This window comes from Aythya fuligula, chromosome 8 (genome assembly GCF_009819795.1).
Source record: "Aythya fuligula isolate bAytFul2 chromosome 8, bAytFul2.pri, whole genome shotgun sequence".
Lineage (NCBI taxonomy): Eukaryota > Metazoa > Chordata > Aves > Anseriformes > Anatidae > Aythya > Aythya fuligula.
The window spans coordinates 22,142,154-22,169,979 of record NC_045566.1 but is presented as its reverse complement, the minus strand read 5'-3'; the positions used below and the strand labels follow the sequence as shown (position 1 = coordinate 22,169,979).

The following is a 27,826-nucleotide window of genomic DNA, read 5'->3' as shown; positions in this document are numbered from 1 at the left end:
ATTTACGTTAACCTAGGTCGTTTCTTCCTGTTACCAAAAAAACCCACGGGATTACTGCTGAGAAGTCTTCGATATATGGCCATGTTCTGCTATAGGAATTAAAGGTGCAGAGGTACAGCATGTTGTTACAGATGCAACACATTTTCACTATAAACAGAGTAATCTGAAAGCAAAATAGAATTATTTTGCAATTAAGTATCTGTTTAGAGTCATAATTTTATTAAACAACTAGGTATTATTCTGAATTTATATGGAACTAACTTGTTTCTGTATAAAGTCTACCTAACCTTTGAAAACAAATTTATCCATTCGCAAGTTTAAATAACACTAAAAAAAAAAAAAGACAAAAAAAAACCCTCAGTGGCAGCAATAAAATGTAACTAACCCAAGTTATTTTAAGGTGATGAGTGACTGCCATTTTTGGCACTCTGTACGTGCATTGTTATCCCCAAATAATGGAACCATACGTCTTGTACCCTTGACTTTTATAACTTCACTGTGCCTGTAGAAATGCTGAATATTTAAAAATAAATACTGGACTTGACATCATAATACTGTTCTTCTAAAGCTTTGGAAAGATTAATGGCTTAAATGTGCTTGTGTTTCTTGGCAGTTAATGAAGATGCTCTTTGAGTGTCCTGATGAGCGAGTTGACCTGGAACTCATTTCTTTCTGTATTAATCTTGCTGCTAACAAAAGAAATGTGCAACTTATCTGTGAAGGTAAACGTATTCAGATTTTAGTGTTTGTTTTTTTTTGTGTGTGTGTATATATGTGTATAAAACAAATACATAGCTGTTTATAAACTTATATATATTTTCTAAAAAATGAAACTGTTTTGGGTAAGATTGCAAACAAATTACTATATCCTCCCCAGAATTGGTCTTGGTGGCAGGAGTGAAACCAAGTAGCGATGTATGCCCATGTCTCTCATATATGCATGAAGTTCTCTAAAATATACTGATGACATTACCCTAGGAAAACATGGATGTATGAAGAGATCAAGGTTTTGTTCATCCTGATGCTTAAAATCCACCTCCAGCTAATTGATGTTTAATCTGCCACTACCATCTTTCCATTATTTTTTTAATTGAGCTTCTCTGACATTCTGGTATTTTGTTATGTGGCATAGATAGATGTCTGCATTTTGTTCAGTAGCTCTCTGTCTTGCTCATTAAGTTTCATTATTTTCATCCTAGCAGCTTTAAGTGGCACATTATTATTTAGTAGCTCTTACTTTAATTTGTACTCAAAATTTTCACTGTGGACTACTGTAAATAATTTATTAGACTTTAAAAGGGAAAATTGAATCAATGGATTTTGATGTGAGTAATCCAATTTCAGATTTCTCTATGTAGCTCTGTAGAAGGGGTAGATCCAATTTTATATTAAAGGAAAAAAACATCAAGTTGTAGCACTTACTAGATGAGCGAGGTGATCTTCTGGAAACATAACTATAACAGTGCAACTTGCCCTGTGCAATCACGTACTGCAGATCTGCATGTCTGTATGTGCATTCTCACACACAGTTCGATGTGACTGGTAAATGATCTTGTAAAACCACAATTATGCATTTATTCTAGGGTGGAGGGAGAAGTCTCTGAACTAGTACCAATGGTTGTGCTGCATCTCCACTGACAATAGGACAACGGTTCAGATCTAGAACCTTGATCTTAATAAATAACTAGAAATACCTGAAGCATTCATCTAATTTTTTTAGCAGTGTGCCACCAGTACGTGTAGTTGTTTTACAGAGGCTATAGAATTTATACAGAGTAGTTCCTTCTTTTCTTAAACTTGGAAGAAGCAGTAGTTCTTGTGTAGATTTTTCACTTTTTTCTATTTAAACTTTTGGGTTTTTGCTCTTCTGTTTTGATAGGCAAGTACATTTCTCATTTTTATTTGGAGGACTTCCTAAGTGTTTTTCTTTTCAGGAAATGGTTTGAAAATGCTAATGAAACGGGCTTTGAAATTTAAGGACCCATTGTTAATGAAGATGATCAGGAATATTTCACAACATGATGGGCCAACTAAAAACCTGTTTATTGTAAGTATTACCTGTTCCCTAACATGATCTCTGATTCTTCCTACTGGAAAAGTCAGGCTTTGGAGAGCTGCTGTATTATGGCTTTGCAGATGCCCAGTTTGATTTTTCTTGGCTGTTATGGGCTGATTAGTATTTATGTTTTGTTTTAGGAGGGTATCTCAGTTGATAGATCAGGATTTGGTTTTCTTACTACAGGGAAAACGCATCCTAAGCTCCATCCAATAAAACCCTGTTCCAAAAGGAACAAAAAGCAAAACAACTGCTGGGGTACATGTTGTAACATTTAATGGTTGTTCTAAATAATTGCTTTTAGAGTTAGAAGGCAAAATAAGGGGCTTCTCACTGGGCCAAGTGGTCTGTATGAGTGGATATTCTAACAATTTTGAGTTCTTATTATTCAGTTAATCATGTAAAGCTGCCTTTTCAAAAAAAAAAGGGGGGGGGCATCATTGTTATTGTGGAAATTAAGTGTACTGTTAAAATAAGAACTCAATATCAAATTGTCTTAAAGCTGTATGGAATTAATAAGTGAAATTTATGACTCTTCTCTGTTTGAAAACCTTGTAGTCATTTCTTTAAAATCTTTAGGGAAGATGGCATTGTTGTTGTCACTAAGAAAGCATGGTGTTCACATTCTTCATTCCTTTATTTTCTAATAGTTTTTTCAAACTTTGTTAGTGTGTGCAGTAGAGTAGCTTCTTTTGGAACACCTGAATACCTGATTCACATTCTCCTGAAAGTGAAAGGACTGAGAGGAAGAATGCTGACATGCTTGGATTGTGTTTTTCAACTGAAAGTGAATCTGCTTTATTAGCCCTTGTTTCAAGAGAAGAGCCTCCTTTAGCTTTCTTTGGAGAACTAGTTTTGATTTGACCAAGTGGTGGGTCCTTCAGAACCCCAGATAGTTTGCCTGTAATATGTTATCTGTCTGCTGTGTTTTCATTAGGATTATGTTGGTGACTTAGCAGCTCAAATATCGAATGATGAAGAGGAAGAATTTGTGATTGAATGCCTGGGAACACTTGCAAATTTGACCTTACCAGATCTGGATTGGGAACTTGTGCTGAAAGAATACAAACTCGTTCCATACCTCAAGGATAAACTGAAACCAGGTCTGTACAAAGGTTGATTAGTCTTTCGAAGTAGTCTCTCAAAGAGTACTTACAGAGTGCTCTTTCAGAGTAGAGCATATTCACCTCTAACTTGTGGTTGTTTGGGGAAGCATAACACTGAATAACAGCATTATATATAGAAACAAAATACAGCTGCCAGAAGACTAAGGGCTTTGAAGAGGTAACGCTTTCTGCCTTTTGTCTTCCAGGTTCTGCAGAGGATGACCTCGTTTTGGAAGTGGTGATAATGATTGGAACTGTTTCTATGGATGATTCTTGTGCTGCTCTACTGGCCAAGTCTGGAATCATTCCTGCGCTCATTGAGCTTCTAAATGGTATTTTGTCTTGTCCTTCAGAGAAGTTTTGTTGCTGTAGCTGTGCTGTAACCAAATGCTCCATTCATTTTCTCTTGCAAGACAGGGCTAAGTGTTTTGTATATAAAAGGAGGCGCAATTGCTCCGTTATTGTTAAAGAGATGTTTACCTAGAGGTTTTGGATTTGTTTTTTTAATACCTCCATAGCTCTAGCTGCAATCTGTAACCTTTCTATTTGACTGGAGCAGGGAAAGAGGCACACAGTTTGTACTGTCAGGTGATGAAGTCTCATGCATACCACTGAACTGTCTAGCTGACATGTAGGAGCTGGGCTTTCTCTAAGCATCAAGAACTTCTAGTTGTGAGATCTTAAATTGTGTTTTTTTTTTTTTTTTTTTTCCCCTTACAGCTCAGCAGGAAGATGATGAGTTTGTCTGCCAGATCATCTATGTCTTTTATCAGATGGTCTTTCACCAAGCCACCAGAGATGTCATTATCAAGGAAACACGTATCTTTTTAATGGCCACACATCTAGAATCACAGCAGCTAACTTACTGATGTTTGGCCCGTAAACCTCTTGTCTCAGAGGTCTTGGTAAATGGTTTATTTCAGCTGAAGGAAAAATCCACACAGCCTGGGCATGTGGAAGGACTGCAGGATGGATAGTACAGATTAAAATTTGTTTTGCTTTGAAATAGGGCAGGGGTATAATTGGACTGGATCCTTCACTTCCTATCCAACCTTAATTATGCTGTGACTTGTTTTGCCAATCATAGTCCATAGAAAAAGTAACTTAAAACATAGATAAACTTCTTTCTCTGCACTCTTATATGTATATATTGCATAGTTTGAAGTACATTAAAGTACTTCAGTAGCATTCTTTCTTGCATCACTCTGGATACCATAAATAATAAGAAGAACTGTACCGTTCTTCAAATTTTATGCTTAGCATAAGTCTCCTAGCTTCTTCCTGTACCTAGACTTTGATTTCTGTTCCTGGCTTTCCTCTTTCTCCTTTTTTCACTTGACTGTTGTGACTAAATCTGTTCTTTGGTTTCCTCATGTTGTGGATCTGTTCAACTTTTGATATGGTACTTGTAACTCCTATTCAGTCATTACAACTTATTATTTTAATCACTTTTGATGTTGAGCTTACTCAAATGATCCAAAAGTTGTGGAAGGAGGCATTGTTTGTCTCTGTAGTTCTTACATGAATGTTAAGTTTTATTGAAACATGAAGAGTAAGTTGATTGGGACCCTTGTAAGGATAGCAGATTCATGATTACTTTACTAACAACACAAGGACTATCTATTAATGTCTTTTCTTCTGTTGGGCTCTGTGGAATATCTGAATAGCTCGTTGGGGTGTTCTTTGTCCCTCTTTGGACTCCCGAGTGCCTGGTTTTTAGAGAAGAAAATGTTGTTTATATCTGTAATAGTAAAGCATCAGCATTCAAGTAACACTTTTCTCATTCAGTTTGAACAAGTCTGTTAATAATTTTATCATTTGCACCTGACTTTTTTTTTTTTTTTTGAGACAAGTACACTGGAATGTTTTTTGAGAGAGGGGAACACCCTAAAGATTACGAAAGTAACATTCTCAAAAGATTAAACTATTCCACAGAAATGGACTAACATATGTTAGTCAAAAAGGCACAGGTGCATGGATTTCCCCTAGCAGATCAGAATGTATTTACTTTATAAGGGACAAGTAATTTTTCTTCACAACTTTTGAAGGATATTTGGATATCTTAAAATGTGATTTAAAAAAAAACACCACCACCAACAACAAACAACAAACTGGTGGTGGGAAGGCTGCTGAACTTCAAATGTGATAGAAAATTCCTCGCTACAGTTTGTTATGAAATTTTGAAGTTGGAGGAAGGCTGTGCAAAAGACCTAGCCTTTATCCTTAACAGTTTCTTTCCAGAAGCTCCGGCATATCTAATAGACCTGATGCATGATAAAAATGCTGAGATACGCAAAGTTTGTGACAACACACTGGATATTATAGCGGTAGGTCTGATTTTTCTCATCTGCCCTTCAAGAACCTCTTTACACGACATAATTCTGAAATCATAACTGTATACCAATACTTTGCACTTGCAAAGTAAAAATACTTTTTATGTGCGGCTTCCTAATCACATAGGAAAAAATGAATTTTCACAGGTCAATAACAATCATTATTCTAGGCTGTGTACCAAACTTCTAAGAAGTGCATGTATACTTTGGAAAGTCATACTTAACTATATGAAAAAGTAATTATGAAAAATCATGCTTAAGTGTATGAAGTACACTTAGAGTTAACTATTCACTACAAACACTTCTAAAGAATGCTTTTTTACTTAAAGAAAATTAAAATTAATCACAGTGCAGAAGTATGCCAACCTTTCATTGTCTTAGTTTTCCAAACAAATGGCTCTTGTTACCCAGCAGCTTTTATTCAGTTTTTCTACAGTGATCGGTGCCAGTATTTTCTTTTTTTCAAAAAGAAAATGTGGGGGGTAATCCTAAAGCTGGCTTTTCTGCTGGGGGAGCAGGCAGTATAACATTGAAGTTTTTAATACTGTCTTCAACTATTGGATAGATCTCCTTTTAGCTACGTGACTTAGTTTGTCTAACTATCCATTGATCAGAATAAACTTTCAGGACAGTTGTTTTGTACTGAATTTACCTTGAGGGAAAAAGGAATATTGAATTTTGAAGCACTGTTGCTTTATTAGCTTTTATACCACATATAGTCTACTTCTAGGGATCCTTGACTCTAGAAGCTTTAATATTTCCTGTGGTGTTTTCCACTAAAGTAAAAACGTTGTGATGCAGATTCCATGTAAAAGTAGTGTTTCACTGCTAAAATTCCTCCTAGCCTGTTTAATTGGTTGACTTATTGACAAAAATAATGCATCTTTTAGAATTGTTTTAGGACTATGTGGACTGTACATCATTTGGATGTAGAGTAGCCCTCATTAAATTTAATCTTATAGACAAAGAGTTTAACTGTGAGTCAAGAATAATAATAAAATATTTGACTACTGTAATGCTTTTGCTATCGGCCACCTAGTTTCTTCTTCAATGGGATCATGCATACTGCAGCTTGTTCTCTGAAAGGTTTTATATAAGAGCTAAATTCTGGTCTGCATGGTACTATAATCTTTTGTATTTTTCTGTTCATTAGTAATATCTCTTAATTTAATATTCTTCTAAAGCAAAAAGCAAAATGACATTTTCTGTGGTGGAATTCTTGTTACCATCTCTGCTTTGCTTCACAGAGGTATGGAAAAACAATCATGACCCGCTAGTGAGTGGCAGAGCTGCCACTGGAGTTCATTAAGATCACAATTTCAACTAAGATGAATTTGCACTTAATACTTATTTCTGATGGGTTTTATGTTCAGATTATCAAGATCAATCACTTCCAGAGACATCTCCAGTTGAAATAGAAAGTCTTTATCCACTGGGTGAGGCTGGACACTGGCAAGTGTTTCCAACACGTCTTATTTTCCCTTGGAGCCAGTGCAGTTTCTAGGTGTCTGAGGGGCTGTTAAGTTCATAAAGGGAAACTTTGCAATCTGGCACTTAATTTTTCAGTAGATTCTAGTTAGTAGAGTTATCCCATTATGCTAGGAGTTAGTAGAGTCTATCATGTTAGTAGTTATGTTCCTAGATCCTATTATGTTAGTAGTGTTATTGAGCGACGTTTATTTTATAGAATCCAGAAGAATAAGTACATTGCTTCACATTCAACATTAACTTCTGAGTAATATCTACTTGGCTTCTTTGTCCTTCCTTCCTGAGAAGGGGTAATCTTTCTGCTGCATGTTTTTAAAAAAAAAAAAAAAGTGCTGTGACAGTAGATGGAGAGGAGATCTTTGAACTTGTGAAAAGCACTGGACAGGGCTTCCAGGGCCTTGAGAAAAGAATAAGGTGAGGAAATGATTTGGTACTGCTGATATTGGGAGTAAGGGAAATGCCATCAGGCACATACTGGGAGTATTTCATACAGTGGTAAACTATATTGGAGCAGTGCCACACAGAATTATGTTCTTTGGCATGTTAGAGGTACTTTTCTGTGAAGGTCTTTGCAGCTTTATCATCTAGCTGTTGGATTAGAAGTTGCATAAACCATAATTAACACCATGCCTGTGCGGTGAACAGAAAGTACAACACACCCTCTTCTCTGGAAGACAGAAAACAGTCAAGTAGTGGTTCTCTCTTGGTATGTTACAGGCTGGTTTTACACCATCTTCCAGTACAAAAAAAAATCACAGGCAATGAAGGCAACATATCCCAGATGGTGATTGGAGAATATATGAAACAGTAAATTATCAAAACCTGAGGATTTTGATAGGTGTTCTACCATTTAGCTCAGGCGGTACGGTAAAGCAGCCTGTAAACACAGACGCTCGGTTGTGTGGCAGTTTTATGTTGCCAGTGCCTTCTGAGGTGTCTGAACAGACATCTCTAGGATCGTTGAAATTTCTTATCAGTGCTAAATCCACAACAATAAAAACTGAAGTTTGCAGTCTTGTTGTTCCGTACATGCTGACAGAGTTAGCTCCTCTGATGATGGAAATCAGAAAGCAAATGATGGAGAAGAGAGATTTTAAAGTAATTTCTTCTCGGGGAAGACAAATGCTTCTTTCACTCATCAATAAGCTCTATATAGTGTGATTGAAATAACACTGAAGAAAATCAGATGCCTTATAAGCCTTAGGGGAGATATGCTTTCTGTAGTAAAGTAATTGTCACAGAAATTATGGAAATGTTACACTGGTGATGATTTGTTTAATATAGCTTGGCTGGACTCTGCCATTGATGAACTGAAACAGATGTGTTGCTTTAGCATAGTGTGTTCTGGGGAGTCTTGGCTTTGCACTGGTAGATGCAAGATACTGCTGTTGTCTGCGTTGATAATTTAGGAGAGCTTCAGTTCTGTGTCGTATGCTCAGTCTTAACACCAAGCAGCTAGTTTAGGGTATTTATTTGTACACCTAAAACTGGACAGGTCCCACGGCTCAGCTGAAAGCCTGGAATCCACACTTGGTGTAGGGTTCTCAGGCAAATGAAGTTCCCGTTTCCTTTGATTCAGTAGCCTGACCATCTGCTCTTGATGCTTGTGAAAGAAATGTCAGCTTAGGAAGGTTTTATTCTGTTTGCTTCAGACAGCATTACCATGAGCTGAGGGAATTATTAATGTCTGATCTTTCTCATCCTGTGTTCCTAGCTCTCCCTTATTGCTGTTAAATGCTTTTTTTTCTAATTTTTTCAAAGCACATTTAATTAACCATAGCAAGATCTTCTAGACTTTGGTCTAATGACGCTTTCCACTCCCCAGTTTTCCCCCATTTTCCTGTTCATTGTGGTTTTTTTTTTTTTTTTTTTTAAGAGCTTTGAATCCAGGTCCAGGGCACCATCTTGTTTCCCATATGATCTGCAGTGGATCATTGTGCTTTTTGCAGAAGCAAAGGGATAGCTACAGCACTGTCCATGTGATTGAGGAAGGACCTCATGCTTAAGGTGTTTTTTCTAGCCTTTATTGTTTTCCCCAAGTATTTGTAACGAAAGCCAAATAACCTTTTTCATACAGAAGGCTGTGTTGATGAATGGCTTGCATCTTTCTGTATTAGCCACGTGCCCAACACAAATCCTCCTTGTTGGGAATGCTGGAAGTTCACCTAAGAATTAGGAATGTGCTGTGGACCCTCAGTGCTCTGAGGGATTTGGGGCCAGCTGTGCAAGATGTTGACCAGCTCTCAAAATCAAGGAAGAGCAGACCACAGGAATCTGGTGTGGGCTTTATGTCAGTGTGCTCTGAAAATAGATAACCTTTGACTCCACTTGGTGTCCTCCATCCATGAAGAGTGCTATACTGCAGGAAAAGAGGTTCTACCTTTGTTTGTTAAGACTTCCTATGTTCATGATGTGTCTTGTTCCTCTGTTACCTTGTAACAATCCTGAATGCAGAGAAGTGGGCAGAAAACAGCTAGGGTGTGAGGCTGCAGACTGAACTGTTGAAGTGAGTTTTCACTGGTCAACTCCTGCGTTGTGAAATATGAAATCAGTCCACTTTGGTGCCAGTACCTTTTGGTGGCAAAGAGTGTGCATCCAGCAGGAAAGGCTCTACCTGGACTAGAAGAACAGCCACACAGAGGGGCATTGGATAGGGCAGGTGGGCTCTGATTCTTTGTCTTCACATGAACCTATCCTAAGGGTTACCTTCTAGCATTGGTGCTTACTCAGTGGAATAGAAAAGCTAGGAAGGTGAGCCAAGCCAGTGGTCTTCATCACTTCCATAACAACTGGCCAATGAGATACCTTAAATTTCTCTAAGGAAAAACCTCTTTTAATTATTGACAATGTAGGAACCATGTGGAAAGTGTGCTTTTTATGCAGGCACCTAAATTTAGGAGGCATGAATGCTCGTTCTTTTTTCTACCTTGCCATTAATTTCATATCATAGGTTTCTGCTAGCTTCCCATCAGAATATATTTAGTGATGAGCCTGATTGCAGAGAAGTGACTGAGTTTTGTGGGTCTAAGTGGCAGAAGGATTTTTTTTTTTGACCTGTGAATGAATTGTCCTCTGGTGCTACTTACCCCAAGGTAGGTGTCACAGACACCTGCAGAAGGTGATCCATAACATCTGTTTCTATCTGTGGTTTATAGAGGCACATAGTTCAAATTACATGCCTAACTTTGGGTTACTAGACAAGATAAATCTTTCTTTAACTAAAAAATGTTTAATTTAACCTTTCATGTAAACTGTGTATTTTAGGGATGGTTAAATAATGAAGAATATAACATATCGCTTTACCAGCTATGGCCTTAAACATAATGAACATTCAACTTACTGTATAGCAGTTTTAGTTTAGTATGAGGAATCGCATCAAATGAACCCTATTACAGACCCAATTAAAGGGCAACCACATTAAAGTGAAAAGGAAAATCTGTTTTTCATCAGCTGTGAGAGAACACAAAGCAGATCTGTGTAGCTCTATGTTATCCTATAGTGTGTTAATCAGATACAAGGTGTGACGGAAGCCAGTGACAAAGGGGACCCCTGATAGGGAACAGACACGCTCTGATAATAGGCCAGTTAACGCTTCATAATATTTCAATGGTTCAGTAGTAAACAAAGTTGGAAGTAGAACTTCAAAAAGGATGGCACATTCCTCGCAGAGTCGAACCATACATCTTCTATGACACTTTAGGATTTATGGAAACCGAATGTTAAAAACGGTGATGTCAGGGAGCTCCAAAGAGAATAAAATCAACGTTCAGGATTCCTCCTTTTATGTTACTGGCCGTGCTGTATTTGAGGAGGGGGGTGGTTGTGGGGTGGAGAGTAGGCACATTCCATCCACTGCTTTTCCAGTGGGCTAAAGTTTAAAAATGCTGGAAGGCACAAACCTGTGTTTGTGTCTCTGCAATGTTTAGTTTTCTGGTTTCATTTTTGCAGGAATTCCTTAGTTTAAAGAAGGTGAACTTCATATATTTAAAAAAAAAAAAAAAAAAGCTTTTTATAGCTGAATATAGGATTATTGGAAAACTCACTGTGTTTTAGGGAAGCATTTTGCCCTACATTTCTGTAATTTGGTTTCTTTGTGCCTTTTGGCTGTAGTCCTGCATTTACAGCTTTTCTTCCATTCTGATGTTATTCCATTAATCACTTACCCAGTGGTGTTTCTGCACATTTCTATGGAAAATCTACAGACATACCCTTGATCTCACAGTACTTAAATGATCTTTTCTGTGCTGAGTTTATGTAAATTGTTCTAGATTACTGCAAATCGTCCTTCCCTAGGATTGCTGCCAGAATGAAACTCTTGACATAACCGATCATTCGTCTGAGTCTGGTGTGGTCACATCTTTGTCTTTATTGCTCATTCATGGTGAAATGCAAGTAAAAAAATTAATAAAATAGCCAAACAGTTTGATAACTTGTGATTTATAGGTAGCGTGAAACTATGTTCAGTCTCGTAACTAGTAATTTGCCAATCAGTTGCTTATTCTGTCTTCCAAAAACATAGATAAATAAGTGAGGTGAAATACCTGAGATTTTGGAGCCTTTTAATATAAGATAGAAAACATCAAATACATAGGAATACTCTGCTCTTGTTGCTGTCTAAAGAAGAACAAACAAGCAAAAATAGTTAAGGTCTGAGAAATGTTAGTTAATTTGTGAAGGATTGAAGGCTAGTAAGTTCACATCTGTTTGTGGCGAATGTCCAGCCAGTTCAGACGGTGATGTTGGGCAAGTGGGATTCATTCGGGGCTGTGACTTTGGAAAGGTTGACATGTTTTCCAAGTGCACTTATGACAAATATGAATGAGGGATTTAGCTACTGGCTTTTTCTTCTTTTGGGAACTTTTAAAAGTAAACAAGGTAATGTGAAAGGAATTCAGCTTTCCCACAGATCTGTCTAATTTGCTGTTTGTTAAGTTTGTTTATTTCCCTCACTGCTTTGCAATCATGATTTCTGGGAATGGTTTTCTTAAGGCTCCAGTCCGATCTCTGGCAGTTACAAGGTGTTTCTTTAAAGCCTTAACGACTGCTGAGGGTTGATAGCCCACACTTTAGCTCTGGCAGATGCAGCAAAGTAGATGTTTCCAAGATACTAGTCAGATATCATCCTTGAAACTCCTGCCCTTTCATTTTTTTATGGGTTATTTTACAAATTACAACAATGAGCCTACCTCTCCAAGGGGACTTTGCTTTCAATTTGGGGAAGTTCTTTTTTTTTCTCGGAGTTCTTTTTCCTAACAGTATAAGGTGTAGGGTTGGTTTGTCTGTCTTCCTCCCAAAGGGTGCTGCATTACTGTATGGTTGACAGGAACTTGGAATTTTGCTGGAGGCCAGCAGGGACTGGGAACCTTTACAGATCCTGCAGATGATGCTTGCTCTGTGCACAGAAGCCATGCGAGACACTAGGTGTCGAACAGAACTGCTTGTGTGCCAGAGTGGTGCAGAAGGGAGTTAGAAGTGTCTCGTAATTGCTGCTGGTCAGGGGTGGAATCTGAGAAATTCACAATAATGCCCCAGACTGATCAGAGCCCCACAATTGCAGGTGCTTGCGTGGATGTCCCATCAAAAAGGAGTTCACATTCTGCTTTAAGCCAAGAGAAACAACCTTGCCATTCCTCCAAGTAAAACATAGCTTAAAAACCCGCTGCTATACAATAATGGTTTGTGGTTGTGCGATGCAACGTGATTCCCCATGAAATCTTTAAGGCTCCAGATAGACTCGTTGGCAATGCCAGCGAATCCTCTGCCAGAATGACTGAACCAGCTGGTTTTTGCGTTATCAAACAGTCAGAAGGATGGAAAAGGCAAAGGACAGGAGGCGTTACCTACGTCAGGTTAACAGCAGTAAAGACAAGGTAGCTTCACTATTAAGTTCAAAGCTCAAGTTGAGCCCACGGGGAATCTGGAGGTTTAACCTGAGCTGCTTAGCCAACTTACTCTGTCTTCGCTGCTGGTTTTTGACCTCGAGTTGTAGACAGATGAGCTTTTGCATGTCTAGCTGGAGCAGTTTAAGAAATTACCACTTCTGCAGCCAAGACATTGTCACTAATTGTGTGAACACTCTTTCTCCCCTTCTGGGCTTAAGTAAAGTGGATTTTAAAAACCTTAAACTTCTCCAGCTAGATCTCCAAGGAAAGTCTGTCTAGATCATTTCTTAACTCTCAAGATGGTTAACATATGATTTTCAGTTTTGTTTCCTTCCTAGTTAGCTTAGAAGACAGTGAAGTAGATACAGCGGGACTTGCTTCATAGGGATATTTCTTCCCACAAGTAGGAACCACTTTTTGGTTATGAATGTTGCTCTTGGTCACAGTCCTTTGATTAAAAAAGTAATAGCCATTGTTCGTTATTTGTCGATCTTCCCAAATTGATAACATCTGCAATTTTCACATGTTCATGAGTTCCTACTTTGCTAGCTGTGCCCTACTTTTCCAGTCATATTGAAAATCTGAGGATTATGAGGTCTGTGATTGCTCAGTAGTAATCAACAGCCCATATAGTCGGGTCTGCTTAGAGGAGCCTTCCCTTCGAAACAGCTGATTGCACGGTGACCATTGGCTATGTCATTTCCTTCTGGTACGCCTTTATACCCAATATCATGTTATTAGAGTGCAGTCGGGCTGTAATCCAGGCTGAAATTTCATGCCTGCCTTTTGTTTCCGCAGTGGCCTGTACTTATATCCTGTTTCACTCAGCACTCTGGAGAAGTTCTTCTCCAGCTTTAGCTTTGTCTGTGGTTCCCATAACCTCTTAATGAATGCTGTGTGTTGTTTTTGTGGGTGTTCGATAGTAGAAATAGTAAGCTATTACGAAATTTGACAAGAAGTTGGAAATTAAATCCTGTTTTACTGGAGCTCTTCAAATAAAATAAAGACTTACTGGTTTTATCACAGCCTTTTTTTGTTGTGTTTTCTAGTAACTAATTGTCACAGCGAATGTTTGTCTTAGGAGATCAGACTGTGTATTTGGTCAGTGTTAGTGTTTAATTACTGAAGTCTTTAATTACTAAAATTGGCAGTAATTGGCTCTTCTTGATCCTCCAAGTGAGGAGACCAAGGTGATGGAAGTCCTATGCTCAAAGCAGGAGGTTTTTCTGAACAGTGTAAAGCTAAAAACCATCAAGGGAATATTGTACGGGTGTTGCGTGTACAAAAACAGAATAATGCATAGATTTTGCAAAATCATTACCTTTTTTTGCTCGATGTATTCTGTAGGCTTAATAGAGGATTTAAGTCACTGAGCACTGAAACTTGGATCTTTTGCTGATGTTAAATTATTGTTAAACCAAACAGGTCTTTCTCTATACTTCATTCTAAAATCTTGTGTGATTTTGTTAAACAGGAATACGATGAGGAATGGGCTAAAAAAATCCAGAGTGAGAAATTTCGATGGCACAACTCTCAGTGGCTGGAGATGGTGGAGAGTCGGCAGATGGATGACAGCGAGCAATATCTGTATGGGGACGATCGTATTGAGCCCTACATCCACGAAGGGGACATTCTGGAAAGACCTGACCTCTACTACAACGCAGGTAAGGCAGCACGTGTTAGTATTCAGCACGGGGATTGCTGCCCCATTGGTATTTGTTACCGTTGTGTGTCAGCAGCATTGATGAATACTAGCCAGGGATGTGTTTGCCCTTGTTAGGATGTTAATGAAGGACTGAGTACTGTATATCCATGAATTTACAAAGTGTGACAGGTCTTTAGAAATGCGAACAGATCTACCTTAGCTAATCAGAGTAATCAGAGCATGATTACTGATCTAAATAAAGGTGGTCCAGCCTTGTTCCTTCACAGCTGTCTCTTATGTCCATAGCTTGTTTACTTAGCCAAACACAAACCCTTTCTTATTCCTGTTACATTCACAGAGCAGTACAGCTATGGGATTTGATGCTGAATTTTGCTTGGTCTTATGTGTTACTTCTGTAACAGATTTTTTTTTGCAGAATTTAATGCAAAATTTGACTTGAGCCACATCAAATGTGTATGTTCTTAGTAGCAGCAATCATGCTGTGAATCATTGTTTGTATAATATTGCTGTCATATATCTAGGGAAGCATGTGAATTTCTATTGTTTTAAAGATCATCGTATAAAAAAGTGTTATTAATTGATAATCTGAAGAAGTTGAATAAAAACTTAAAAACATAACTTCTCTTAATTGAATTGGAGATGAACCCTCGTATATTTCATAAAGGAAAAAAATGTTGCTCATAATTTTGCTTACTCTTACTTATAGTGCATAGTGGCATGGTTCTAGGGGTTTTCATGTGAAATTTGCTTGCTTGCTCTCTCCTTCTGTAAAGATTTGTAGTTAGTAAGAGCATTAAATATTGCCATACTGGATTGAGACACTGATGTATCTAATCTAGTATCTTCTCTTGCCACCCCTTTCAGAGAGTGGTTCAAAAAGCCCTGCAGGAGATGCTCATCAAATAATGTGCGCACTGGATAAAAGTTTTCATAACCTTTAATAACTAGGAGTTGGCTTGTGCTCTCAAACGTGTGGTTTTTATATCCTTTTTAAACCCCTGGATGACTCTGTGTGCGTGTGTTTCTTTTAATTGCTGGGATTGAGTCTTTTTCTCTTCTTTTTCCATGTAAGTGTCCAATCCTTTGCTATGAAGCATGAGTCACAAAACTCTGACTCTGGGTGAATTTGCAGGGATAGTAATAAGAAAAACAAAACCACTGAAACCTGTAAGCTTGCTTTGTAGTTGCTGTGAGAAAAGAAATGTGCAAGACCTCAGCAGAATTTCAAAATTCATTCTCAAAGTATAACAGAACTTAAGGATTCTTATTTATTTCGTGGTTACATCCTGCAGCACTGGATTTGTTTTCCTGCACTGGTCCTTCAAGGTTAGCAGTGTAAGCCGTGTGTAGTACAGTACCAGGGTCTCTGATTACATCAAGTCTATTTCAGGCTTCCTAAGTTAAAGACATGACAGCATGCTTGTTGCAGTCCTCCTTTTATAAGTCTTAAACCTTTGCTTATTTCACGGGACCACTTTTTTTCCCAACAATATGAGCTAGAGACGGAGTGTCACCAGTAATACTGAATTTCCTGTTTTTTAATCGTTCATGTTATTGGCTCAATGTTATTTCAACAAAGATTTTTGTGTTGGAATTGATATTTGACCAGGAAGGAGAGGCAGATTTCCAATGATATGTTCTGCAGATGTTTGAAAAGTGCTTTTGTTTTCAAATGTATAAGAGTAACTGATTATATTCAAGATACAGATTCACTTCTCAAGTTCCTTCCAGCAAGCACCAGTCATGGCGTGCTTCTGAACTCTGCTAGATTTATAGATTTGAGATAGGACTGGGGAGGGACGCATAGTACTCCTTTTTTAAAGGCTATGGATTATTGTACCAACTGGAGTAGGCATTTGGGTTTCTGAACAGCATGGCATTACTTGGTCAAAAATAACAAAAATAAAAAATCTTTTTTGCAGTCAGAAATGTTAGAGTTTTGGCACGGTGGCTTTAGAAACTGCCTGCACTGCTGGCTCACTCATAATACAAATCCCCACCAAGCTATAACAATTCTCGAGTCTTCTGCCGACAAGATGAGTCCCTGTTGCAAAGGTATACCAATATCTCTTGCAAAGAGATCTAAACCTGCACCGAAAACTTGGTAGAATTTCTGAAGTTACCTTCAGCTCAGTGTCGTCTTTGCTTTGAAAGTACAAAACCCTAATTTATGTTGAAATGTGCATAACAACAGATGTCCTTTAACTGTAATTGTATTATATGCAGCTGATGATATCCATGTGCTTTCATTTTCATATAAATTCCTGTGAGCCGTAACCGAGTGCTATGGTTTGAATGTTAGCACTCCTGATTGAAGACACTTTAAGCAGCAGCAGCTCCAGCCTCAGAGTGAAAATGTAATTTCTTCTTCATTGGTAGAAAGATAGTGAGATGTTATTTTTAATTGTCTCTGCTTTCCAAGAAGTTTTAAGCCAACCTGTTTAAAATACAAAGTCCCTTAGTTTTATTGGTTTTCATCTGAAATGTAGGTGCAGAAACGCTAATGTCCCTTACTTCTTTTTTTTTGAACAATACAAGAATAGGAAAACTTTACAGAAGTGTTAATAAGAACCATTTAAACTTTTCTCCCTGCTGTTTGGTCATCTTACATCCATGTGCACTCCCGTCTATCTGAACACGCTGAAAGGCAGTAATACGGATCTGTGCCAGAATGTTTGCTTGTCAAGTAATACTCTTTCACATACTGTATACACATGCATGCAATTAGAATATAGCCATGTTACAGCTGTCTTTATGCTGCTAAAAAGTAGTCTGATCATGGCTAGCATTTTTCATTTGCAATCTGTTGCATTGTATTCAGTCACTTTCCCATGAGGCATTATCTTCTAAATGAATCTCTGTAGCACCTCATCAAATGTCTGTTAGAAATCTAGATGTGTCAATTCTATTCCTTTTATCATTTGTCACTATATTATCTTCAAAAAACCATCAGGTAAATTCATAAAGCACACGGAGATTTGTTTGAATGCCTGAGTCGTCATCTTTAAGCCCTTGTGCCTGTAAGTAACTTTCCACTGCTTCCTGCACAGGCAGTTTTAGTAGATTTGAAACCACAGAGGTTAAGCTAAGTGGCCTGTGATTCCCTGGGTCTTATCTCTCCTTCTTCAAAGTGGAATGGCATTTGTAACTTCCTAGTCATTAGGAATCTCTCTATCCTCTGTTAAACCATTAAAGTACCCGTCAGAATGTACCTGCTTCTGCCCTGTTTTTATTGGGATGCTTTCTGCACTGCAAATTTGGGGTTGTTTTCATACAGTGACGGAGATGAACTCAGATAGGGTCTATTTAAATAGTGTTTACCTAATTAGAGCCTTGTATTAATTATCAGGTTTTTAACTGTGCCCTTATTATTAACAAGAAATGAGTTTGGGGAATGGGAACAGGAAAGAGTTAAGCTGAGCTCTCACTCAGCTGGGGTCAGTTCACTGACTTCACTTCAACTTCACTTCAAAGACACTCTGGATTTACACTGATGTAACAGAGGGAAGATGTTAGCCCTTGATTTCCTTCTCTTTATAAAGCAAGCAGAGACTAGGAAGCCTTTAAAGAATACTACTGGCTTTACAGATGTTTGCATCTTCAAATGCTGGTGCTTTAAGATAAATGAAGCAAAAGGAAGCACTAATCTATGTTCTTGTGAGTTTGTTGTGTGAAAAGACCACCCTTTTAGGGAATAGCAAGAAGACGTTGATATAGGGAATATGAAATTGTTTCCGAGATGCTTTCCTATTTCTTTTCCTTAACCAATTTTAAAAGATAGTGGTAAAAGATAGTCTCTTGAAAAATTAAGACTTTTGTTGCTTTTCTACTTCTATGCTGCTGGCCTAGATCCATGTTTGACACTTGTCATTACTTTTTCCTCTGTGTTCCCTTTCATGATGTGGCAGACAATATGGTTCTTGATCTAGTATCTCCAGGCCTTAAGATGAAGAGGTAAGAGAAATTTTCCTAGGTGTAGCTTTTCTCAGGGCAGTAGACTAGATGGAGTCCTAGTGAAACTTCTGTTGTAGCTGAAGTTGCTCCTTTTCAGTATTATTGTTGCTTGATATTCCTCCCAGAAATAATCCAAGTTGCTAATGGATTTGAGAAAAACCAGCACAAATTACTGCCTGCCCGCCCTGAAATCATGCCCTTCTTTTACAGTCTCTGTATATTTCTTGTTTTTGCAGATGGCCTAATGGCCCCTGATGGAGCAGTGAGTCCAGATTTCTTCGGTGATTATCATCTTCAAAACGGAGACCTTGTTGGGCAGCATCCCTTCTCCAGCAGGTAAATTGCTGTTTGTGGAGAACGCATACAACCATTGAATCATAGAATATTCTGAGTTACAGACCATGCTACAGTCAGTCTGTACCATCTATACCAACCAATGTTGTCTAAAACATCTGTTTCCTTCCTAAGTAATAACATTTTTGCACGACTTACAACTTCAGTCACCGTTTGTAGGTATGATTAATTCACAGTATGCATAGCTGAAGCAAAAAAGTTTTTCTTTGGCTTCTTGTAGTATTTAAGGGGCAGTGGAAGGTTACACTTGTTTGTTTATTGTACTCATGGTGCACCAGAAAGCTGAATTAACATTCAGGCAGCATAGGGTGTAATAGTGGCAGCATATATAAGAAAAAAAATAACTAAAATCCTCAGATTGGGGAAAAAAATAGAGCTAAGATATGTTACCTTGAGAAGGAAAAAGTGTTTATACTCAGGAAGGGTCAACTGTGCAACCCTTTGTGTGGAGTTTGTGTTTGGGAAGGGGATACAGGCATGAAGTCTAAGAAGAGTCGCTTGCCAGGTAAAGTTTTGGCTAAACTTCTAATAAGAGTGACATTGTGAACTTATTTATGAAAACTATGATTAATATTTTAGCAGAAGGATTAGAGATGGGCTGGTATGGACCACGTCATCTGATCTCTTCCACATGTGCAGCCTTCATCTCAGGGTAGGCTGGCGATCGAGAAACTGAGCGAAGTATGAGCCATCTGCTGCTCTTGGAGTCTTACTGTGTGGCTCACGGTCTTCAACATTAACAGACACACAACCCAGGAGATGACAGGTTTCTGTATTAACCAGAAACTGTATGGCTGTGTACTCCCAACAGTCTTTATGGCCCTGTGGAAGAAGAGAAAAAAGATGAAGAGGGATGTTTGTAGCCTCCTTTCTTTCCAATACACTAAGATAGCCCTAGTCACGGTTGTCTTGGCTTTCTAGAAAGTTCTCAACTGGGAAAAAGTCTTGAGTGTCCATGGGTAAAAGTTAAAGTAGATTGCTCAGTCTCATATTTCAAGCCTTTATCAGTGAGCTACGTTAATAAGCTATGTTTTAATCTGATTGTCTTCCAAGTAAAATGAGCAGCAAAATGCACCTGGTGTATCCTTAATCAAAATAAACATTTGTAGAATATCCTTGTGATGTCTCCAGGCATTTTGGAGGCCCACCTTAAAAAAAGAGGACAGACAAACTGCAATTTGTCTAACTGCAAACTTTGCAATTGCCCTTTTTTGATAGCCTCTGTAAATATTCAGATTTCTTGTTACGATTCTGTTTTCTCGGTAGGCTTTTTTTTTTTTTTTTTGTATGACTGCTTCATGGTTATCTGCAGTCCAGACACAGTCTAATTGGAAACAGTATGGACTGCTGCAAATGTTCTGTCCTATTTGTAACATAGCAGGACTGAATTGTTTGATAGAATAGATACTGGCAGTCGGATGGCGAATCCTACTTTTCAGATGTGTGTCATTACCGTTTTGAACTTCTTGGCGCCAGAAGCCAGGATTTCCTGATGCTTAGAGCTAATGTAAAATGCATTATTGCTCCAGGCATGAGGCATGGAATTGCCAGTCCCATGAGTTTGAAGAGTCAGACCCTCCCTTTTCCCAAATTTCAATTGGTGTTGGAAGGTAAAACCATACGTGCTAGGGACCCTAATTAAAAATAATAGCAGCAAGTCAAGGCTCTTTTTATGTGTTATATAGAGTACATTTCATCCATACCAAAACATAATTCGAGGGTATTTTTATGCTTACAGTTTAAAGCTAACAAGAACCTTATGTCAAGGATTTATTTTTAACCAGTTCCAGCTTTTAATAAATCAAGATTTTTGTTATAAAAATGGTTCATTTTATTAATATTTGGATATGTTTTCAGAAACTTTTTAAAAGAAAGCTGTTATGATTTGCATAGACAACTAACAAGTCAGTTAATACTAAGATCTTTTTGTGAGTTTGAGGAGGGATGACTTTAAAATGAGTAGATGCATGTTTTTCAGTCTTTTCATTTGTTACGCTTTTTATTAAGCATTTAGTTGTTGTGTCTGTCTTCTGGTCTTGGCCTTTTATATTAGGCTTTATTATTCTGTAATAGAAACAGTTGTTTGCTAAGCAGTGCAGTGAGTTGGGAACGGAGTGAGTCTTTTCCATCGTTTAAGACCACCCTGTGAAATTTGAGGTAGGTGACAACCATGAGCAGATTCCTTTCTACTCAACTTTGAATGATCCTTTCTTCTCCTTTCTGCAATCCTAGGAGGAAAAGTTAGGCTATGTCAGCTATTTAATTTCTCTGAGGTTATTTCCTACCCTTGCAGCATGTTCAGACTGAATCGGGACTTCCCCTTACCTTCAGGAGAGCCTGCATAAATGTGCTTAGAGGTCAGCCAGCGAGACCGACCTTTTTAGTGCCTGAATCTCATTGAGAAGCCAACCTGGTATTGAACTAGTGTTGATGTCCCCAGTGTATTCATAAAGGGAGGCGTTACCCGGATTTAAGAGTGTCTGATCACCAACCTCATTTTTTGGAACCAAAGAAAGGGGTCTGGGAGACTTTTCCATGACCGTAACCAAACTCAAGTTGCCTGAAAGGCTTTCACCATAAGCAGTATTTAATAACACCTGTACAAGGGAACTCAGCCCACACCAGCTGCCGTGTATCAGACTTAGACCAGTTGTATTGCGTGGAGAGGATAGTGAAAACCATGTGCTGCCTTGCCTGTAGGATGTTAGTTCTAGCAGAGGTCCAGGGATTGCCTTTTCAGTTCCACTGAGTTACATTCAAGAAAATGGAAGGGAATTGGAGCAGCAGATATATCCAGGTGTGTAATCAATGAAATTGACTTCCCTGTAACCCAGCAGGGCTACTGCTGCAATCTCCTGGGGAGTCCCTCTCCTAGGAGTCACAAGACCTACATGTGTTGGACCAGACATGCTGCACAGTCTTATGTGGGTAGGAAAGTCTTTTTTTGAAGTCGAGATTAAAGTAGGAGCTTTCTTAAAAATAAAAGACAAAAAATTTTGAAATATTTGTATGTGCCTGGACTCAAGGGACTAGAACAGTTAGTTTTTTTCTTCAAATTTTTTAACAGGGAAGCATGAAAGAATACTATTAGCAGTAAGAACATATACAGATTTGTCAAACTAGGTGAAATATCATAAGGGTTGGATTTTTCAAAGATACTACCTTCCCTTTGTAGGGTTTCTTAGACTTCCCTTTGAAACAGAGTTCTAAGTACCATCAGAGTTAAGAATGCTGCCCTGGATGATGGACTCCTCCAGTACAGAACAATTTTGAAGAGAATAATTATAGAAGTATCGAGCCCTGAATTTATTATGTAAATTTGCTTGCATGCTATTCTGGCCATACCACGATGGCAAGCCAGGATACTGGATGTCTCCAGTATTTGTCAACATAAAGGAGAAGCAGCACATCAGCAAAAACCTGGAAAGCTGGCATTTTATAATACTGCCACCCTTGTTTTACGGACCCAAGCCATTGTTAGAAATAGAATTGTTTTGTTTCTGGTCATATAGCTTGTGAGGCTTCACAGCTTTAGATTAAAGCTCTTATTTCTGAACTATATTTTTAATAGAGTGGTGTAAGATGTCCGTAGAAGTATTTCAGAATAGAACGTATGTAAAAATACCGATAAAATACATAAATAGCCTCTCTTGTTTTCCTTAAAACTTCGGAGCAGAATGCAAGCAGATCGTAAGGTATGTTTTCCATTCTGCACAAAATAAATGGCTGAGAAGGTTGTTTTGACAGCTTGTATCCAGGTTGTTTCATTGGCTAGGAAAAGACTTTTGTGATTAGATTACCAGCTTTGAATCGTCATACTGTCTTTCAGAAGCAGATGGGCATTAGGCATAGATTTGAATTTTTCATCTGTTATTAAAAATCTGTATTCAGTGCTCCTGGTTCTGATAACTCTTAATATAGAGTGAAAGTTTTACGAGTGTAGCAAACAAAAAATCCCTCACCTTTTGGCTAAAGTGATGACAGCTTAGTGTCTGAGCTGCAAGGGAGAAAAAACAGCTGAAAGACATCTTCAGGAATCTACAGTCATTTATCAAATTTTAATCACCTTCTAGAGATTATTTTCTTAAGACACAGGCATCATAGTGATGGCTAAATATCATATAATGGAGATTTCCACAGTATTTTTTCTTTCCCTTTTGGGAAGAAGCTTTTTAACCTTTCCCAGCTATAACTAGATAATGGTAGAAACCTTTACATGTGAAAGGCAATTTGTTGTAAATAGCTTCATCAGACTTCCCAAATCCTGTCTTGTCTGGAGCTTTAGAAAGATTAATAGGAGTGCTGGAGGTAGCCCAATCTTTTTTTTTTTTTTTTTTTTCTAGAGGAAGCTTCCTCCAGTACAGAACCTTTTAACCTGATTATAAAATGGAGCAGAGCTGCAAAAAAAAAATTGTTTTTTATGGGGTGACTGTCTTACTCCTTGATGAAACATCTTTGCTCTTACCTGGATTCACGACCTAAATCTGTAGCTGTTTCTCCTCTTTTTACCATGGTAGGACATCGTGATATTTTGTGAGTTCGGGACATGGAGCCAGGACCCTGCAGGCTGCTCTGTGCTGCCTTTAAGCTGTGTCTGTGGGGAAATACAGGCATACATAAGCTAGGTTTTGTGTCTTGGGTTGGCAGAAACTGGTTGTGTGGGCTTCAGTGGCAGAATGGCCATAGGTGCTAGTGGAGCACAGAGAAGACTGTTACTGTGGCTTAAGCCATCTCCAGCTTTTTTTTGCTTGGGTACCTTGATGAAAATCAGATGTGAACTTTATTGAGGGAAGGACCTAGGGCTGTAGCCTTCCACTCCTCTTAACTTCTGCAGCGTGGTGCAAGCTCTCAGTCGTGTGTCACAGCTGAGTAGCTCCTGTTCAGGTTGGGTGCGGGAACTGCATCATGTGCTGGCAAATAAGCACTCTGAATGTTTACCAAAATGTTTTTAATCAGTTGTACCTGTAATTTGTCTCCTACATCAGCACTGACAGCTAGCTTCCATATAGATCCTCATCTTCACAAAGCAGTCCAATGTTGTTCTTCTCAAGCACTGAGGTTAGGATTTGGTTTCTTTTCCTTGCTTAGTTTCTAAACCCTATGTGATTTCTTTCTGTTATAAGGAACCTTCTTCCTAAGGAAAAGACTGGAGGAGTGGGGGGACCCTGCTGTGGGAGTATTTCTCATCCATCATATCTTTCTTTTGAAACAGGCTTTCAGAAAGGTTTGTTTAGAAGTTTGAGCTCTCCCTTCCCAGCCTTTCAGCAGTTAATTGCCATCTTGCAGGTTATCTCTGAAGGTGAAAAACTGGTGCATGAGTTGGCAGTAAAAGTGAGCTGCTTCATGCAACACTCTGCAGCCATAAGTGGCAGAAGCAGCTTTGTTTCACAGGTCTTAAAAATAAAAATTAAGATTAAAAAAAAAAAGTTCTGATATGGAGTCTGTGCTAGAGTATAAATGGAAGTATTCACATTTCTTCATCATTTGAGTAGAGGTAGCGATGTTTTCCTGTCTTAGAGGTGTGATCAGAGATGGACTTCCAGTAAGTATAAAATCTTTTAATTGACAGAAATAAAAGCTGCTGTAATGTAAATTATTATTGCAATATGGTTCTACTTCAAAACACTTTACCATAGTGATATCACTTGGTTTTGTGCGTTACTTTTTCATTTCCATACTTAAAATTTATTTTAAAAGGGGGGAGGGGGGGGGGAGAGGTAAAACAGTTTTTCCTCTGAAGTACGGAGTTGTACTCAGCTTCTACCATTTCTCAGCTTCTACCATTTGGACACTATTTAATTTGCATTTCCTAAGAGAATTGAATTAGGTTTTACTAGTAAATTGGGCCTATAACCTTGTAGGCAAGTTTTTATTAGTTTATCACACATCAGTATTAGCAAATTGTAAATCCCACTGAAATGAATTTGAAAAGGCCTTAAAGAGAGGCCCAGAACCAATGAAGTTTCTGGAGACAAATAAGGTTTTTTGTTGGTTTTCCTTATCCCACAAAAATGTTGTTAGTGGTAGCAGTTGTATCTTTTTTTATCATAGTCTGTTGTTCTAACTGCCTACATGTTTAGTTTTTAAGAAGTTAAACTCAGCATGGCCAGGAGGTTTTCGCTACATTTCTGATGCTGCTCGATAAGGCTTGCCATGAGAAAGCACACTTCTTAGGTGGACAGTGCAGCATTTAGTGACTATTCATGTGCAACAGGCAGGTAAGCTTAGTCATTTCTTTTTGTTCATCAAACAGGGTCTGTTCAGGTGTTCTGTATGCGTGGAATGAACATCTTGCATCTAAAAGATAGTAGTAAGGAAGCAGGATCTGCTGTCTTTTGGAGCTTTTGATTAGTTTAGGGCAGATAAATGGACAGACTTAATTTCGGTAGGTCTTGGATCATGGCCTGAATGTCAAAATCCACAGTATGCACTTGTTTCCCTGTGGCATGTAGATGTGAGGGCAGTGCTTTCAGAATGTGAACACTTTATCACAAAGCTTTTAAATGCAAGCTTTAATTTTTTGTTGTCCAGTTTATAATAATTTGTTACTGTGCTAGTATTAAACTAGAGTTACCTCATTCCTTTCCCCATTGTGGTCATAGTTGGTGGTCATATTCCCTGCTAGTTGTCATTTTAGTATTTTTTTCATACTGTTGTTTCAAAGCCATGTTTATATAAATTACGTACTGCAACCTGATCATGTTGCAATCCAGTTCGGGTCTCACTAATATGTATTGAATCAAATTATGCTCTTACGCTGTGGGCAGTTATTGTAGCAATTTTGAAGACCGCGATTTGATTCTTCAAGGGAAAAAGATTTTCCCAGAGCTTGGAGATCCACACATACTGCACCGAAATAAGGACACTGGTCTTCATAAACAGTATTCTTCATACAGCAACTTCTTAATGTGCTTGGTTGCTTATGTATCACTGCTCTCATCTTAGATTGCACGAGGAGAAGCTTCCTAACAGCTCTTTGTGTCCCCTAACACGCAGCTGATGTCCACAGCACAACGTATGGCCCTTAGCCCAAAGAGCAAGGATAGTTGAGGTAGGAAGGGAACCAAAGGTGAAAAGTTTTGTCCAAAGCCAGGTGCCAGAGCATTCAGCAGAGCAGTTCTCTCCTGGCTGCTCTCTGTGCCCCGTTGACCAGACCACACCACCTCTCCAAGGTGTGTGGTCCCTGATCATGGAGGATCATGTTGCACACGTTTAATTTACTGTAAGAGCTGTTTAATTGCTCTGAACAATCACACTAGTATGCTAATAGATGAAATAGGTTGCTTGGGAATATTTTGAAGGTGTAATTTTTTTCAGCAAGGTGCAGATGTCGTTTGGGAAGAGTTAGTGCTGAGGTTTTAATGCACTTCAGCTTTTTTGGAATATAGGATACTAGGGCCTCTTTCACTTGCACTCGTCTTTCACATTTTTGGGCTGCTTTTGATTTTATTATATTCCACCTGCAGTTGGCCTCGTTTAACCGACATGGTCTAGGTGGCTATTAAGAATTTTAAAAGAATGCCAAAATGCTGCAGCAGTTAGCTCCAGTCCTGTGGAATGTCCTACCAAAAAATCCCCCAAACCTGGGTCTGCCTCTTTTGAAATGTAACATTAATTAATTCCCACGTTCTGTCTGCTGCTCTTAGTCCCTCCAGATGTGCTACTAGGAATAGACTGGCTCCCTGGTTACAAGCCATCTGGGCTCTGTAAACTGATTTGCACTTATATTAAACAATAAGTGAACAGAACGCGGAAGAGTTATTAAAGCAAATGTACATTGCTTATAAATCTCAAAGTAAAATATTAAAACGTAGTAAATGGGAATGGAATGTGCAAATGAAGACCTGCCTGTTTTTAATGAGTTTAGCTGTGACCTTCTCGATTTCAACCAAAAGAAAAGAATTTTATTTTTCTCTTTAAAATGAAAAAAAAGAAAAAGAAACTATAAAACTGCTTACAGAAGTATCTGAGACAAAAACAAGGAAATATAATGTTCTAAACTTGACTGGTCCAAACCACTCAAGCTGCTGTGACAGCTCATAAAACTGAGAGTAGTTTTTAACTGGACTCTGTTTTACATTGCCAGAGTGAATTTTCCTTGCAGGAAGTAGCCAGAAGGTTTATTTAGTTTCCAGACTGCTGCTTTGATCTTTCCATTCTGTCACTTCTCAGGTTACATAGCCCTTTTTCACTGCAGTAAATCTGCAACAGTTAATGAGAATAAAATTTCCTCCTTCTCACTGATCGCATGCTGTTAAATGCCAAACCACAGCCAGCAGCATATTTGCAGAATTCAGCTGCACTGTACAAAAACAGCACAATCAGTTTAATCTTGTTGTTTTTGTAATTCATTTTATTGAGCTTTCCTTTTTCAAGTGACCTATTTTATCAAGACAAGTGGTTGCAAGGCCAGACCTGGAAGAAAGATTTAAAACTGTAATAAAGTGAAGGGTATTTTGTACGCTACGTATAAGCATGCTCACAGGATTCAAAATTAAACATACAATGAGTAGTTCTTAAGTCCCATATATCAGTGGGATATTTCTGATCGTTATTATCTGAAATGAATGTGTGCTGCAAACAAGTCTCTGGTATTAAAAAACAAATGAACATATCAAATTAATTTCTTTTGCCACATAGTTGAAATTGCGTTGATTATAAAATTTGACACGGAATCTGTCTTTATCAGCCTCAGTCATGCATGTATGATGACAGCTACCCTTCTCTCCCTCTGGAAAACAAAAAGATTTTTTTAACCATGGGACTTAAAGGGAAAAAAAAGTCTACAAGTTTAGAGAGTTTATTTGCCTTCTGGGTTTTGAGCTTTTTAAGTTTTGTTGTTTTTTTCCAAGGCTCCCTGCCCAACTTTTAGCCTAGAAACATTTTATTTTCCTTCCATTTAATTAAAGTTGAAATTTTTGCATAATAATGTTGCTCAAAGATGTAGATCTCCAAGAAAATATTCAACATCTGTATTTGTATCTGGT

The 27,826-nt window shown here is 38.2% G+C and overlaps 1 protein-coding gene across 2 annotated transcripts in view; it reads left to right on the top strand.

Annotated features, from left to right (window-relative positions):
• The window catches only part of KIFAP3 (kinesin associated protein 3), a 71,897-nt gene that overhangs the window by 35,762 nt on the left and 8,309 nt on the right, over positions 1–27,826 (top strand). The window contains exons 12-19 of one of the 2 annotated variants that reach the window (XM_032192006.1): positions 614–722; positions 1,935–2,047; positions 2,994–3,159; positions 3,369–3,494; positions 3,883–3,981; positions 5,404–5,489; positions 14,340–14,529; positions 18,722–18,821. In XM_032192006.1, the coding sequence (XP_032047897.1) occupies positions 614–722; positions 1,935–2,047; positions 2,994–3,159; positions 3,369–3,494; positions 3,883–3,981; positions 5,404–5,489; positions 14,340–14,529; positions 18,722–18,821 (989 nt within the window). Of the gene's footprint in view, positions 1–613; positions 723–1,934; positions 2,048–2,993; positions 3,160–3,368; positions 3,495–3,882; positions 3,982–5,403; positions 5,490–14,339; positions 14,530–15,395; positions 15,516–18,721; positions 18,822–27,826 lie in introns of those variants that run through there. The other variant, XM_032192007.1, reaches the window with a different exon arrangement.